Source organism: Stenella coeruleoalba (assembly GCF_951394435.1).
Source record: "Stenella coeruleoalba genome assembly, chromosome: 12".
NCBI lineage: Eukaryota > Metazoa > Chordata > Mammalia > Artiodactyla > Delphinidae > Stenella > Stenella coeruleoalba.
In genome coordinates, this window is record NC_137158.1 from 65090715 (window position 1) to 65108917 (window position 18203).

Here is an 18203-nt window from a genome sequence, read left to right on the forward strand (position 1 = left end):
TATGGATACAAAATTCTCTTCATTGGTTGAAAGCTGGACGCTTAGTATTTCTCCTACTATTATGCCCAAATGAGCAGATGTGTTGAGTGTTCCGAGGATAGTTACCTTAACGTAGGAAAAAGCTGTCGAAGTAAAAATCGCCAAGGCCTTGGGAAGAGGTAGTGCAAAACCAGAAGCGCTGTGAAGCTGATTTGAAGATGGTTAATGATACTGTTTCATTGGTAAGATTTGGAGCATATTCTCATGCCTGCTGAAGGCTGCTCTGTGGGATTTTTCTAAGTGAGAAAGCCTTGTTTGTAAAGTGTATTTGCTGGTTTGATCTTAGTCATGGGAAACTTCCAGTCTTTGACCCTGTGGCATGTTATCAAGTTCAAGCAGAGTGTCTCTCAAAGACCTTTTTTTTTCTTTAAGATTTTTACTTTCAGGAACCTCCCTTTTTTACTCCATCCATCCTCCATCCCTCAATTCCAAAACAGTGGTTAATAATGGTAGCTACTGATGGTTGAGTTCCTAGGGTATGTCAATAAGTATTGTATTTTCCACACATTCTCTTTTAATCTTTACCATAACCAAGCTATATAAAGAATCCCAGAGAAAGGGAGGTTAATTTGCTTGCCCAGTGATTTTAGGCCAGGAAAGCCCAAAGGTGGATGCGAGGGAGGGGTCTCCAGGCTGGAGTCTGATTGCACCCACTCCACTTTCCACATGCTTCCTTTGTAAGTAAGCTCCCCCCACTGCTATCTAGACTTATTTTATACTGATTTGTTTATAAATAAAAAACAATATTGAAGAAATATTTTTTTTAGATATTCAAATCTAGGCTTTTTATATTTCAAATATGTGCTGTTAACCACTATGCTATACTATTGCTTCCTGGCTACCCTCAGTCTTAGAAAATGTTAGTGAAATCTTGCCATATTAATATAGCAACTGACTGAAATTCTTTGGATTCTCATCCACTTTGGACCTTTACCAAGGCATTTCGTTAGAGAATGGCTGTATGGTGGCTTTACATGTAAAGCAGAAGTGTTGATGCATTTTACTTTTTCTGTGACCGTAGATTCAAGTGACCATCGGGCATATGCCACTTTCTTGGGTGTCTTTACATATTGATACTCAGTTTGTCTTTTCTGAACATTACGTTATCCTCAGAGGATATGGAGTTTAGCAATAGTTCCACTTGTTATGCCAGGGAACTTAAAAAACACTGAAGCTCAAGACCTGCTGCCAAAGATTCTGATGTCACGGTTCTAGTTGTCACTAAAGTATTACTTTAATTGGGCTGACTTCTCTTTAAATATTCAGTGATCCTTTTTTTTTTTTTTTTTACTCTAATGTGGAAGCGTTATTTCTGAGCCATACCTCAAATAAAATATTTTACAATTAAGGAGCAGATAGTCTTCAGATATAACCTGGAAAAAGAGTACACAGATGACTTACTTGGTCCATTTATCCTGGAAGCATCTTATTTGTCTTGTTCTCTTTAAGACTGGGAGGGGTAGCCCCACCTCCTGGCAAGAAATCCAACCAAGGAAGCTGCCCCATTAAACCAGCTGAGGCTACTGGATTGAGGAAACCCCATTCTAAGGAGCTTCTCCACTTTTCCTTCCAGAAACTCTTTCTTTCCTTCCTCGTGGGCCAGCCTCTTTGCTGACTCTGGTTTGACTCCTCTAAGGTGTCTGTTCTTCGGCTACTTCCTGCCAGATAGGCTTTGAGCGAACTAGTCCTTTGCAAGACATTCTCCACTTTCCCTTTAACCTCTGGCTCTTGAAGAACTTAGTTGGAGTTAGAAGACACACTGAGCAATGCAGAGATCCCCTCTACTTCATTTTGGGTTGGTTCACTGGACAGAGGCTAGAGTTTGGTAGACCCTGTGTAGACAAAGCAGAAGGCTCTGCCTGAGAAGGTGCAGGCATTGAGGGGTTGAGGGGTCTTAAGCCATTTGAATATGCCAGCTGAAGCCAGGAAGAACATGGAGGAGGAAGAAGGAAGTCCCAGTGAGTTTTCCGTAAATGCCTGGGCACTTTAAGAATTTCCTTGTAAGTTGAGATCCAAAAGGAAAACCAGCAAATTTCCCTACCCCAGCATGGGATCAGGTTTACTTACACAGGTATTTCTTAGGAATAATAAAACAACTTCAGTTCATTCTGTCTGTGTGTATGTATGTGTGTGTGCCTGTGTGTCTGCATCAACAGGACCCGTTTGATGAGGTGCCTCCTGTCACATACTGTTACTGCTGTTTACCTGGGAACGGCAGGGCCACTGAGCTGTCGTCACGATATAACAGAGTTCAGACTTACAGTGATCATCAAAATTTCCTTTGGTTCTAATGTGATCAGCAAGCATTCATATAAGAGACATTTCTGCTTTCTTGTAGCTTACTTAATCTCTGATCCTTTCTATTTTTTATCACCATAAATTGTCATCTCCGTAAAAATTTTCCAGTTGGAAACATACTAGCTCTTCTCTTTATAGAACTCGTTAGTCAGTCAGTACCATGCACTGTTTTACCAAAACTATGCCACTAGCCCCATTCGGATAGGGAAGAGAAGGTAAATGCACAGTTCAGCAAAGCGAAGGTCATGCGTTCTTTGTAAAGCGAAGCTCATGCGTTCTTTGTAAAGCTAAGCAAACTTCTGCTGTGGCAGCTTCTTTAAAACTTATTATCACTTTGGTTAATGTATATCGAATATCTGCTACATTCCACTATGCTGCTTCATATTTAATAATAGTGATTACACCGTGGTTGTAACCTAGTACTGTTATTTATCAGTCTGCTGACTCGGTGATACAAAACTTGCTTATGTATGGCTTGCAAACTTGTGTTTTCTTGTTCTTGTTCCTTCCTGCTTTCGGGGTCTGTTTTGCTTCATTAATGATGTATGTTTTTGCCCTCAGTTGTGTCTAGCATGCCGTAAAGCTAGATGTCCACAAATGCATGAAATGATCAAAATGTCCCTTAGGAAACTCCTCACTGCCCTGTGTCTTCGTGCATTCCCTGGCGATCAGGGGCCTGTGGCTTTTCACAAGGTATTTGACTTGCCCTTTGAGCCTCTGGCAGAGGTGCAGGACTGAGGCTTTTTAAGTGTCAGTTCTGCACCACGAAAGCAAAGGGCATGGGGAGACAGAACTGATACAGGATATATGAAAGGAAGAAACTGATAAGCTCCTTTTCCAGAAACTCAGCCTGACTTTGGACATGGTGTTCTCTGAGCTTCTCTGATTCAATGTGCTCATCTTAGCACTGCCCTGAGGTATAGGAAGAAAAACATTCACAAAGTGAAAAATCACTGGTCTTGAATTACAATGGTCAGGTTTATAAGGGGAAACGTAGTTCTACAAACCTTTCGGATTTACCAATTTATTATTAATATAGCAAGTTAAAGGAACTTTTCTTTAGAAGATGTCAGGATAACTGATAAAGCATTTCTTTCTGAGTACCTAAAGAGAGTGATATTATCAGATACATGATCTTTTTTTTTTCTGTTTTTGCGGTACGTGGGCCTCTCACTGTTGTGGCCACTCCCGTTGCGGAGCACAGGCTCCGGACGCGCAGGCTCGGCAGCCATGGCTCACGGGCCCAGCCGCTCCGCGGCATGTGGGATCTTCCCGGACCGGGGCACAAACCCGCGTCCCCTGCATCGGCAGGTGGACTCTCAACCACTGCGCCACCAGGGAAGCCCCATGATCATTTTTATATTTAAAAGGATACCCTTTTACCCTTTTGTTATATTCCATATTTATACTCCCAACTTTAGTAGAATGAGATCCTTAGGTTAATTTTTTTTTAAGCAGACTAAACATGCCTATCTTTTCCCTTAATAAAACGCCTCTTGCAATAAGTCATTTCCAGTGTTGTACGTGTAGTAATAGCACCTAAACCTTAAAAATGGTGATAACATTAAAACTCAAAGAAATGCATTTGTTACTTGTGAAGTTCATCTCCTTACAGCACTGTTTGTTTTGCTTCAAATCCAGTTCTTCATGTGTGCCTTCTTTCTTGGGTCTAAAGGGACTGATAGAGTTTTTTAAGCAGGATATAGATGGCTGTCAGTATTCAGGAAAATCATGTTTATGTTAAGTGTATAGTTCAGCTCTCCAGATAGCTACTCTCATCTTTAGTGCGTCTAAGGCTTAAAATTTCCCCTTAAATTTATAATGTCAGAGCTTAGAGATTTAAAGATCAACAGTTATAAAGATTTCTTGGGAGAGTATAAGATTTAAAGAAAACTGTTAAATCCTAAAGTATAAATAGTACGAGTGTGCCTGATTACACTGTGGAGAATTTGATTTCATCAAAGTGAAATACCTCACTCAGATGTATTTTCACAGTTTTTAAACTATTTCATCACATGCAAAAGTAAAAGCCTTTCAAGATTAAAACATGTTTTTTTCTAAATATGTATAAATTGTACCTTCAGGTACATTATAATCCATGATTGTTTAAGAAAATGAATTTAAAACTGATATACCCTAAATGGTAGTTTGAAAAACAAATATTTTGGAACTTGCTCTTATTTTTTAACTTAAAATGAATTAATCTAAGCCAACTTCCAAATACACTGTTGAGTTTTCAATGCTCGTTTGGAATATTAAGCATTCAATAGGAGATAAATTAAACTGTTAGAAAATATTTACTTTTACCTAGTTAATTTTACCAGGAAGGTTATTATAATGAGGCCCGGCAGAAAGGTCTAGCTTAAGCAGTAGCAGCAACAAAGGTTAACATTTAGTTTCTCTCTTGTTTCAGTTATCAATCATCAAATTAAATTTGCCATTTGGGTGAGAACCCTGTATTTTCCTTGTAGATAGTCTTGGAGTTACTCCTAGAAGAATAATTTAGGTACATTAAATCCCCCTTTTTTTCTTTTTGTGGGACTAAATATGCTTGGAAAATGGAAAGGATAACATACCTTATGCAGAGGAAAAAGTGGGCAAATTTAAAGCATGCATTTATTGTCAATGCCCATTCCTATAGCTTCCAAAGGAATTAGAGGCAATAAAATCTGAAAAGTCATGCCATTTAGCATCAACATCATCATCAAATGAGAGATTTTTTTTTTTTTTTTTTTTCCAAATTGGGACTTCTCCATGCAGCAGCCATCAGGGAGTCTTCTCATGTTCAGCTAGACATTCAGACTCACAAGACCCAACTAGACCACAACTGGCATTATGTTCACTTAGCAGGATATGGGACAGGAAACAGAAGTAGGTTAACGGCAGGCATATATCTTTCACAGGAGTCCTTGCTGCAGTCCAGAGGCTAGTTGCTGGCTCTCAAATGTCAGCTTAGGAGCAAAAAGATGAGAGCCACCTTTGTGGGTACAGAGTCACCTTGGCTAGCATCCCCAGGTTTCAACTATGTAGGAACCAATCATCTGTAACAACTGCATGAGCTCAGCTGGCAGAGGTCCCAGAGGGTGTGATCAATGACAGCAGTCACCCAGGGAAACTTCTCACCAGGTTTTTATAGTTCGTTCACAGTTCTCCGAATTCAGATGCAGCTTAGTAATCGGGGGACATTTTTACCCTAAGCCATGCTGCCTAGTAACACAGCTAACTGTCCCACTTTTATCAGGTTTCCAAAAGAACACAGCTGGAGACTTAATCCAAGGTCAAACTTGTTTATAGAGGAGAAAGGGTTTCATTAACCCTTTCCCCGCACTTCATAACTCAGGAGTTAAATTCTGTTCCTGTTTTGTCATGGAGAGAACTTTTCCTGATTAATTTCTAGCCACCTGAGTTTGTTCTAGGTAGAATTATTTGGCATATCTAAAAATCACTAATTTGCATTCTTCTGTGATGCTCAGAATAATAAGCTTCTAAGAGTGATAATCTTTAGGGAAAGATTACTTTTCCTGTATGATTAAAAACAAATTCCCAGGGATTTAAAATACATATTTAGTAGTACTCATTGACAACTAGTCTTAAATCAGGCTGACTTTCTATTTAAGAGATTTAACATCCTCTCCAATTAATTCCAAAGCATGTTGGTAATGAACTGATATCTACAGATCGTGTATGTTGCTGTCTTATTTCTTTACCAGGTGTGCATTGAAACATACATATGTAGCTGTCACCAGCGTAGTATAAACACTGCTGTGCGGGCAACTCTCAGTCAAATGCTGAGTGACTTGACTTTACAGTTACGTCAAAGGCAGGAGAATACGGTGAGCCTCTCGGTACCCACACGTTCATCCCGGTCTTGCCAGTGTCTCTGTGTAACCGCATGCTAAGTGTCCCACATCCTATATGCTTTCCCCTCCCCCTGCCAGGGCTGCTTCCTACTGAAACATTAGGAAGGGCTGGCTTGGTTCAGAAGAACATTTATTTATATAAATTAAACTCTTTAAATGTGTCTTTGCCTGTTTCACTCCAAAGCTTGGAGAGTTATTTTTCCTTATGGTTTCGGTCATGTTTTTAGTCATTAATTTAAAATTCACTTTTCTTTTAAAATCATGTTTTAAACATCTCTGATTGAACAATTTTATTAAAAATATTTTGATGTATTAACAAACAGAAGTAAATTCAGAATTAAGAAAAATTTCTAGCAGTTAATTAATTACATGCTTTGAGGCTTGGTGTATATGTTTCTGTTTATGAAATAAAAGGCTGGGGCAGGAGGTTTCCTTCACCTGCTGGTACCATCAGGGAAGAAGCTGGATTTGTCTTCTCTCTGTCATCAAAACCCACTCGAGCTTTTTGCTCTAAACTTCAGCAGTTTGTCTAAAATGAGCATTCCCGGGAAAAATGTAAATGTAATCAGCTTCTTGTATATGTTATCTCCTGGGAATGTTAATTGAGGAGATGATTCCTCTTCAAAATTGGTGTTTTAAAAAAAATGCCTCTAATAATTCAGATTAAACTTCTTTTAAAATCTGCAAGATGTATTCCGAAATGAACACTTTATGAGTTATTTTTTAGAATAGGAAATCTCAATGGCAATCCAGAATATCTCAGAAATTAATTTTACAGAAATGAAGAGTTCATTTCTAATTTTTAACTTCAATTATTTTCTGATTTTTAGAAAATCATGGCGTTCAGTGAAACCTTAGAGATTATCTGGTCAAATTCTTCTATTCCTCAGAAAAACAGCTGGGGAAGATGAAGCCCAGAGAGATGAAACTGAAATCTAAAATTAATGAGCATATCAGTGAAAGAGCCAGAACAAAAGCCCTAGTCTCCTTACTGACTCCCAGTCCAGGTTATTAATATGCAGTCTGGCAGCCAGTGTATTTTTGTTTTTTGTTTAAATCCACTAATCTGAAAAAACAAATACTGATTTTCTTTTCTGTTTGCTATATCTAAAGCCCAAGTTTTTATTAAAAATGGTTTAAACTTGAGATATTTTTATTATATTAGCTTACTCTGTTAAAAACTATTTCATTTATACTAAGGTTTTGCATATGACGGTATAGATATATTAGTTTAAAAGAAATTCAAATCTATAAGCAGAAAGCATTAAGAGAAAAAAATTTCTTAATGGAAACAAAGCTAAGATGTTGAGAGTCCTGATACTAGTATATTATCATGTTCCATCCTTGCTAAATGGCAACATGATGGGAAATACTATAACACTAATGCTTTAAGATGAAGCATTTAAATGAAACTTTGTAGTTTCAAAGAGATTTCAATTATGATAGTTTATTTCGTTATATTTTTAAATTTTTAAGTAGGAGAATTTGGGGTTTTAAGTAAAACAACTCAGCTTTTTAGCTTATCTTGCTCTTCTGTAACAATGGTGACAGGTATGGTTGTAGAGGTCTGGATAAAACTAGAGGGTTGTCTGCCTCTGTCCTGGGTACTGTGTGGCTAATCAACCTTCTGGTCCCCCTCATCACTGACCATCTGGACTCACCCCATCCGGAGGCAAGATCCCAAACGAGATAGAAAATGAGTGTTTCCTGTTAATTTCCTTTCTATTACTCATTAGATCCCTGGAGATGTTATTGTGTCCCAGAAATACATGATTCTCAGGATGCTAATATTTGGAGCACTTAGGATGTTTAGTAGAGGGAGACATAACTTTTGCCACCTAAGAATGGTTATTTTAAAAAAAGCTATTAAAGGGGAGTGGTCCCTAGGGATGGTGAGGCTCACTCTAAGTAGGCTGCATGTTCTCCCATGGGACACTTAGCATTACTTGTAGAAGATGTGTATAGTGCTTAGCGTGACCCATCCCTGGAAAGACATCATGGGCCATCTCAGAATTAGAAAGACTTAAATACAGTGGAAAGAAAATAAATCTAGAATGCCAAAAGCTTAGCATGAAATGTATCTTCAACTTAATGTCTAGCCCCTCCCAACCCCTGCTCCCAGGGCAGATTACTCAGTTTGATTTTGTAGCCTCAGAAACCCTGAGTTATTACCGAGCTTTATTTTTGAATTATTTCGATGACAAAAGCCATTGTTAAATTGTTGTTACACATTTTAAAAAGAAAAAAATGCCACATGTAAATATTTGGGGGTAGGTGGTAGTGGTTTTCCTATCCATAAAAATGATTCAGATGGATTTCCTCCAGAAAATGTTGTTCTGAACTTAATATTTATCCATGTGCTGAGCTGTAGGCACTAACATAGCATTTCCCAAAACACTGTAGAAGTTGCTGAGCTTGCAAATTTATGAACAGAGAAGAGTAGAAATACATGCCCGTAACAAGTTTAAAAATGATCAGTGCTATGGTATGATTTATATCTGGTAGTTAGTTGGCATGGAAATGCCTTCTGTTTATCTCCCAATGCTAAGAGGTGGGGAGACTGAAGGGTTGCCTTCCTGTTCTCAGCTCAGTAGTCACTGAATTATCCGTATCATGGGAAATAATCTTACTACCAGTAAATGTCTTTTCCTTCCTATTCTCCCTTCCCTCCAGGTTCTGTCTCTATCCTGATAGTTCTAGGCCTACCTAGAGATGGCCTAGAGGGTCGGTCTGGTCAGACAGTCAGAAGTTAATACACTCCCCCATCAATTAGGAATCTGGTGCTTCTGACCCGCAGTCATCTTGGACTTGTATGTTGAAGTCCAGGAACCTGATTCTTCTTACGATTAAGAATCTGGGTTCATTAGGTGCCAGTCAGAGTGCAGTCTGTGACCTTGGGGCAGATTGTTGTGCAAAGAGAATGCACCTGTTTAGGCAGGTATTGCCTCAGGTCATAGCCCTGCAGCATCCTGGAATGATCAAGTGCACGGTGGGCCTTAAACTTCCAGGGGGTTGTGGACTCTTGAATGAGTTATTTTTGGAACTGATAACTCAGTTCAGACATCACAGCCTTTTCATAAGTACCATGAGTAATGAAATGCTATCAAGAGTGGGAGTGTGCGCCTAGGTAAGTTAGCAGAGCCCAGAGCACTCAGATGACACTTTGTTTCCTAGAACTTTCCGTTGTTTAACAGTTGGGATTTTTCTTGCCTGAATCTCCTAATTGTCCTGTGTGTGTCTCCCTTACTAGATAATTGAAAACCCGGATGTACCGCAGGAATTCAGGAGTCAAGGTATTGGATTTGATTTCTGTGCATTCAGTTTAAAAAGCCGGTGTAAAAACACCTACTGTGTGCTTGGGGTGGGGATGTAATGCTGAGTAAAAGCTCTCGGGTTAGTTCCCCATTCTCCTTGGAGGCTCTGCTTAGCTTTAGTCAGCTGTTTCCTTCTGTTCCTACACCCTCTGCCAACCATACTTGTCCCTGCTCCAGCTGTGTCAAGGAAATTAACTCTTCACACACCTTCCTGCTGGAAGCTAGTTTTTGTAGTTACATCACTCTTCATGAAGTCAGGTTCATTATTTCACCTGAAGGGTATTTGTGAAACACCGAGTTTTTGATATGAAAAATGAGTCACCTCACAGGGAAGGACAGACAGCCCAGTTTCAGTAGCAGGTGAAATCAAGGTAAGGAATTCTCATTCTGACCCACGGGACAGGAAAAAATAAAGGTCCGCGTACAACAGACAAGCACTTTGACTTCTTCAAAATGTCTGATGGTATTGTTTTCTGAAACAGATATGAAAAATTCAAATTATCTGATTGAAATACTGAAATATAATTTTTATTTTGAATTTTATTCAGTAATTTTTAAAATGTTGGAAAAAATCTGCTTTTCTTTGATATTTTTGCCAGTTAATAATGGGGAAAGGGAGGGGCGGGGTAGAGAGAAGATGAAAAAGACCAGGGAATGAAACAGAGAGAAAGAAGTAGCTAAACAGCCACAGTTAGAAAAAGAATAAATGAAAGAAAAATGACTGCTTGAAGTCATTTTCTAAAGCATCACATTAGCATGTGGTTTTAGTCACATCCTCCTGCATTCTTGGACTGCAGCATCCTTTCACCTTTTGAAGCTCTCAGTGGTGTATACTCCAAGATTTTCCACCAGTCTCTTCCTCTTTTGGCTCTTGCAGTTCCCATAATGTCTTCCTTTAACGTAGGATGATTTTATAAACTAAAATAAGAGGTCAAAGTCCTCTGGGTTAAGGATGCATCTTTAAAATCTATATCAGTAAAAAAATTGATGGACTCATTTGAAATTTACCTAAAATTGAGTTTCAAGACTACTTGTGGGTTTTATTTATTTTAAACTATCTTTTATCATTGTACTTTATCATTTCTCAATTTGTTCCTGCATTTAAAATATTAAATTCTGAGGATCAGCCATTTATCATTCCCTTGCCCTCCTCCAATTTTATTTTTATTTTCCTTCTTATACTCTTGCCATTTTTTCTCCATCTTCTCTGACCTCATGGTCATTCATTCATTCATTCATTCTATACATCCATCAAACACTTGGGCACATTTGTATAGCTCTCCATAGGTTTTTATTTTAAAAAAAAAAGCAAATGCTTCCACTGGTTACTTCACTTGGCCCAACAGAGCTGGGACTTCATTATTATTTATCGCATCTTGCCGAAGGCTAAACTGAAGCTTACCCAAGCTCACAGTCAGCAGACTGTGGACCAGTACTTGAACAGATTCCAAATTTCAGCCTTTTTCCAATACACTTTGGTGCTCCTGTGGGAGTTTTGTTGCTAGATTCTGGACACAAACATGTTTGAAAGGAAATTTTTTTCTGACCGTGGCTGTTGCTCCTTTAACAGTGAAGGCCACGTACCCTGAGGATGCTGGACAAATAGCTAAAATAGGTGAAGATGATGACTAACTTATTTTGCCTCCTTTCCCTAGCTTCCTAGTATGAAAAGCCCATCTTTCTTCCATGCCACCATATTTTCTCTCTCTGGGATACAGCTCAAGTCTGCTCAGGAGACCCAGAAATTGAAGAGGTCAGAATAAGGGATACATGTGTAGTCTGCTGGCCTAAATATTGATAAAATTGTTATTGATTGTGTTGTTCCTTAAATTAACCAAATCTTTTTTGTTAAGTGTGAGTGAATTTTATTTTTAATGAATAGTCTATTATTTCCTTCCTGGACTATCTTGAGTGTTTTACTTTGGAAAGGACTGATGGGATAATCAGTCCTTTAATTCTTTTCTGTGACCCTTTTGGTCACCTGAGGAAGGCTCAGCATCTGAAAATCATCTTTCCAGTCCTGAAAGTATCAAAAGCAGAAGATGGGAAGGACTGTTGAGGAAGCCTGTAGTGCCCCCTGCCGATGTCTAATGCCTGTCACCTCCTCTGTTTGAAGGGTCAACCGTAGAGTCCCTCTGTGATGACCTTGTCTCTGTACTCACTGTTCTGTGTGAGAAGCTCCAAGCTGCCATCAAGTAAGTGCCTTCAACACTGGTGCTCTGATTCATTAACGGACTATTTCTGAAGTACCTTTTGCCTGCAGCATCACTTAAAGTTGCAGAGCATAGGGACAGTGGTTCCCACCACCCCATTGGTATTCACTGAGCAGTTCACTGTCTTTCCTGAGGCATGTGTTCAGTGATCTTGGGCAAGCCCACATGACCAAATACGATTACTGAAGGATGTAATTTTCTGATGAGAAAAAGGGAAAACAATACCTTGCAGAAGAGTTAATCCCTTGAGCATGGAGGTGAGTGGAAAAAATGTTGGCTAAGACCTAGTTGATATGAGGGCTGGTCCTGACCTGGCATGTCCCAGGTCTGTGGCTCCAGGTGAGCCTTCTCATCCAGCTATTGCACCTTCCTCCTCTGCTAAATGGCCAGGTTGGGCTGTGTGATCTTTTCTATTTCTTCTAACATCTCCTGAGCCTGTGAACTCACACACCTATCTTTAAAAAGTGCGTTATTCTGATTTTTATATACTTTTCATTTATTTGCATGACAGTTTAATCAGTGATATTAGTTCATTTGTGACGTCCACTGCTCCAACTCTCCATGCAGTAAGTTGATAACTTCTGCATCTGTAGTAAAGACAAATCATAAAAAGGCCAGACTTGCCAAGGTGAGATGAAAGTCTCTACCAGCTACATATTATAATTAATTGCAACATTCTACAACATGGTAGGATTCTGAAGTGCCCTTTGAGTTGGGGAAGACACATTAAACTATTGTTTACTGGTAACTAGAGTAATTGATAATTCAGAAAACTTTTGCTTGTAGAATTTTATATATGGTAATGAGCTACGAGAAACAGTCCAGTTGCAGACATGAATGAGCTCTCTCACTTTGCTGGAAACACTGCAGAAATTTGTTGTTGTTGTTTTTGTTTCTTCATAAACTCAGGATTATTTTTAAGCTAGGCTTAAAACTACTCTTAAAAGTTGTTGCCGAATAGTCTCTACTTCAATTTATCTATCATTCCTCCAGGTCACCTGCATATTTTGACCAAATTAAGCTCAATTTATATCAGGCACTTAAAAAATGAAGAGATTTATTTAATACATAGGTAGTACAAGCCAAAACGAAATAGCGCTTAACTTCTTCCACACCCCACCCTCAAGTTTCTCCCACCCCAGGACCCTAGGCAGGCTGCAGGTATGGGCATTATTTTTCCCTCGGGGGGAATGTACATGGAATGTACCTGGCTGCTCCCGTGCCCCACTCAGGTCCCATCTTCCTGACCATGGAGAGTTGGAGCAGTAGGGCTGGGATTCAGACGAGCATCCTAACCTGCAGGCTCTAACCCCAGCCACGGTGACCCCATCTGTAGGGACCCCGTGCTACCTGATTTCCTTGGGACAGTCCCAGGCTGTGCCCATTGTGTGTGATTACAATCACCCTTCTTTACTCTCAACAGTGTCCAGGCTGGGATAGGTTATGTATTCACTCTCCCCATCCGTGCCCGGGGTTTAGATCTCTTCCAGTGCTAACTTCTCACCCACCCTGCCCAGTTCCCGTCCATCTTGGCAGAGCCAGCTGTTAGAGCTGGAATATGTTTCTCATTGGCTTGTTTTCTCCTGAGAGACAATCAGAGTTTAATTACTATTGGCTCAACTGCATTATCTTTGTTGGATTACCTGGGATAAAACCCCCGTTAGGCCCCTTACTAGCTCTTGACTTTGGGCAAAGAGCTCAACCACCCTAAGCTTATTGATCCTATAATTAATTATTATTAGCACGTTATATTATTTTATTATGTTATAATAATATTTATAATAAAATAACAATGTTAATTGTATTTGTAATATAATTTTAATATTGATATGCTTAATGATTATTCAAAATATTTTAAATTTGCATTATAATCATAATATAGTAATATATATAATATTAGTAATATAAAATATAAAATGTTAGTAATATAAAATATGTTCGTGGGCTTCCCTGGTGGCGCAGTGGTTGAGAGTCCGCCTGCCGATGCTGGGGACACGGGTTCGTGCCCCGGTCCGGGAGGATCCCACATGCCGCGGAGCGGCTGGGCCCGTGAGCCATGGCTGCTGAGCCTGCGCGTCCGGAGCCTGCGCTCCGCAACGGGAGAGGCCACGACAGTGAGAGGCCCGTGTACAGCTTAAAAAAAAAAAAATGTTCGTAATATAAAAAATTAATAATATAAAATATTTTATTATGTTATAATAATATTTATAATAAAATAACATTATAATGTTAATTATATCCGTAATATAATTTTAATATTGATATGCTTAATGATTATTCAAAATATTTTAAATTTGCATTATAATATAGTAATATATATAATATTAGTAATATAAAATATGTAATATTAGTAATATAAAATATGTTAGGGTTTTTGTAAGGATTGAATGAGAAAATTAACCTAAAAGACTGTCAGTGCCCACCAACCCAAGATCACCACGAACATCTGAGGTTAACAGAATTAGGGTAATTAACTTGCTGCAGTAGGGGAGCCTGTACACTATGCGAACGATAGGACATCCAGTAAAAGGGTGGGTATTAGGAATTGTTATAGGATTTGAACATGAGTTAGGTAATTTGGTGCAGATTAAAGGAATTGGGGGTTCTGTTCAAGGACTGGCTACTGTCAGAAAGCAAGGGGCAATTCTAGCATTGAGCATCCTAGTTTTCTCTAGCTGACAAAAGGGCCAGATGGGAGCCGGAGTTGTCACTGGAGAAGCAGCAGGAGTCACTTACAGGGGAGGATAATATTCGGTCATTTTTGTAATTGTACAGATTTTTAAAAAAATTTCTGTTCAGATGTGATTGTCGATTGGCTTTCATCTTGTTACATCATCATTGTGGAGAGTCCTCATCTGATGTTAACATTCTGTGCAGTTGTTTCTGTTCCCCAGGGGGACACACAGCTGGCTGGTAGCAACTAATAAGATGGCTGTTGCCAGCTGTCAAGGATTCTTCTTCTTGGCCCACCCCTTCAGGTCTTAGCCTTGTCGGGGAATAAAACAAAGACCAACGAAATTTTGAAAAACTTAAAGGCTATGTTCATTACTGTGCTGACAAGGGAGAACTAATAAATTAAACTCTTTTTTTCTGAGTAGTTTGCTAAGGGAAAAATCTAAAATTTTTAAGTGCTACAAAAGTGCTAATAATAGTTCATGGTAATTATGCCATTAATAATTTTAAAATAGCCATCAGGAGAAGTTAGAACAAGTCTGTAGGTCTATAAATGATACCATTGTTCATTGGCCCAGAAAGAGCCTTTAGCAAAGTCTAGTAAGGACCTGCCTGGCATCTGGGGTTCATTCAGTTCATGGTTCTTTAAAACCTGGATGGCTCTAATGTCACCTACAGGGACCCCTACCTATAGGGCAACCATATAACTTGGCATACCTTAAACAGTCCAAAGTTACGCTTATTGTATAATTATTATTAAAGACACTCATATCGATATCTTCTAGGAAGTACCGGTATAAGTGGAATTTTTTTTTTTTTTTTTTTACTGCACAGCACATAACAAATATTTGATAAATATTAGCTCTAAAATAGCTTGTTTGCTTTCAGAATTATCAGTGCTAATTCTAGTTGGTGATGCATTTAGGAACACTGAGTTTCTTACATTAGAAATTTGACTGAAGGTTGTTGGGAAAATCCAATGCACAAACGTACATTACAAATGCTCACATATGTGTATTAGAAACTAAAGGTCATACATTTCTATCAGTCACTGAAAAAATGGAAACGTTTCTAAACCATATGATTCAGGGATAGGCTTTAAATGGAAAAAAAAATAACTCACGTGACCTGCATATGGTTTTCTACGATTTCTCATTGGACATTGGATCAAAGATGGCTTTAGGCATATTGTTATAGAGCTTAATGATTTTTATAGGATTCTCATAGTCTTGCTTGTTTTATCAAAGCAATTTCCTTATCATAATTCTGCCTCTGGAGACTCTTCTCCTTGTTTGGTTATGGCCTTTCCCATCATGGTTCCATTGCCCTAAGATGGGGGTTCTATTACTGCAGAAGCTGGGGTGCAGCAGGCTTAGTGCAGCTTCTCTGGGAAACGTTTAACACCCCCGGGTCAGATAATACCATGCCCTTGGCTGCTCTCACTTTGGTGGTTCTATTAATTCTCCTTAAATTTTCACATCTATATAGTTTCTTCTGATTTTACTACTTTAACTCCTTTTATTTCCATTGGCTAAACTTGACACCTCTCCTACCTTCTAAGTAAGTTCTTTCTCTGAAATCACACCACTGTCATTACTTCTCACCCAATATCCATTCCCAAAATCAATGCCGATATACCTCACAGGTCTTTAGCTCTGTAGGGGTATGTACTCATGATATGTTCAGTCTCTCAGGAGAAATCAGAAAATGCATTCAGGCACACAGGTTAACTCACATGCCTTGGAGATGCAATATTAATAGAGCTCTATATTAGGCAAGTTGAGTTACGTGATGCTGTTTAAATCCAAGAATTTTTGGAAGGATACTTGGGATTAGAAAGATACTTTTTCATTCTCTGCCCGTTGGTTTCCCACCACCCTCTCCCCACTTCCCTCTCTTCTCAGTACAGAATGTCGGAGAGGAATCTATACTGAGGCATCTTGGAATCAATGAGGCGAGGCTGAGCCTTCATATTGTGTATTCTAATTCCATTCCACTCCTTATGCAACTCCCTCTCTCCTTTTTCTAACTAAATTTGAATCTGTTTCTAAGGGAGGCAAAATCAAAATAGTTCAAAGCGAAACAAAATTTTAAGAACTCCAGAAATCGAGGATGTGCTGCCAGGTTGCTGTCACAGTAACCCTGCCAGGGCTGCACTGTTTCTCCTTCATGGACCACTGGTCTACCCACGAGAGTTGTTCTCTGTGGATCATGGGCCTGGGAGGAAATCCAGAGACGAGCAGAGAGTGAGACCAGTAGGTGCTCAACCTGTTCAAACAAAAGGCCAGACAAAGTGACTCACAGCCCTCCTAAGTAGGCAGATGTTCCCTAGTGTGTGCTGAAAGAGTTGGCTAGTTTCTAGGCGCCTTTCTGCCCTGTGCAGCTCACAGATTCGTCTGTCTATAGTCAGACAAATATGAAACGTACACACTGTGCACACACATATGTGTATCTAGTGAGGGGCATGCATGGAAGGTGCTCCTCTAATGACATGACGCGTGCCAGGCCACGAGTACTCATTTTTCCAGACTGCAGCAGCCCACAGAAAAGCTGCCGCATTCAGTCTCCAAGGAGACTCCCAGGCCAGTTTCCTTGGCAATGAGCTCTCTCTGTCACCAAGTCTGATGCCTTGGGGTTGCCATATTGCTGCAGCACGCTTTGCTGATATGTACTCCTAGGGAACTTGACTGCTTGTAGCTTTTCTCTGGGTTTATTTCCAGTGATTTCAGAAACTGAGACTCTTTATTGTTTATAGTTATTTTAGTTTTGTGATGTTCGACTGACAGTTTGAAAGATAGACATTTTTCAGTAAGGGCATTTAATAATTATTTTTCTTAATTATGAGTCAAGTGATGATCAGAAAGACCACCCACCTGGATTTTAATACTTTCTGGTGGATTAGGCAGAAAACTTAATCCAGGTATAAAAATGTGCATCCCATAAACTTATCTGTTATTTTTTAATCTGGTTCTGTTGAGGAACCCCATAGTAATAATTATGAGAAAAATAATTCATCTGTTGAAAAACCATGCTGCTTTCAAAAAAATAAAGAAAAGCCAAATGCAAGTTAGTAAAGCATTAATCATCTAAAAGATATCATGGTACAATAAAACATCTGAAACATATTTAGACAATTAAACATATTAAAAATTAATATTTCTGGAATAAACTGTGGACTTTAGGCAATATATCCATATTTGTTCATTAATGGTAGCTGTTAATTTGTTCATTAATGGTAAGATGTTAATAACATCTTTACCAGGATAAACCACGTGCAGGGGTGGATAAAATATGGTCACTTTCCATACCATATTCAGTTTTTCTGTAAATCTAAAACTGTTCTAAAAAGTAAAGTTTATTACAGAAAAATCATCCTAACTGTATTAGTTTGTTGGGGCCGCCATAACAAAGTACCACGAACCAAGCGGCTTTAACAACAGAAATGTATTGTCTCGTGCTTCTGGAGGCTGGAGATTGGAGATCATGATGTCAGCAGAGTTGGTTCTTTCTCAGGGCTGGGAGGCCTCGCTCTTTGGCTTGTAGACGACCGTCTTCTCCGCATGTCTCTTCACATTGTCTTCCTTCCTTATGTATCTCTGTGTCCTAATTTCCCTGTTTTATAAGGACACCAGTCGTATTGGGTTAGGATCTACCCTAATAACTTCACTTTAACTTGGTTACCTGTGTGAGGTCCCAACTCCAAATAAGACCATTTCTGAGGTGCCAGGGGTTAGGACCTCAGCATATGAAAGCGGGGCGGGGGGCACAAGTCAACCCATAACACTACCACTGCCCCCTACCCCAAA

General features: G+C 39.2%; 1 protein-coding gene across 1 annotated transcript in view; it reads left to right on the forward strand.

Moving 5' to 3' along the window:
• Window positions 1-18203, forward strand: part of ARFGEF3 (ARFGEF family member 3) — a 184255-nt gene that overhangs the window by 79618 nt on the left and 86434 nt on the right. Inside the window, exons 6-8 of the mRNA XM_079938734.1 lie at window positions 6048-6170; window positions 9448-9490; window positions 11628-11706. Of these exons, the coding sequence (XP_079794860.1) occupies window positions 6048-6170; window positions 9448-9490; window positions 11628-11706 (245 nt within the window). The remainder of the gene's footprint in view (window positions 1-6047; window positions 6171-9447; window positions 9491-11627; window positions 11707-18203) is intronic.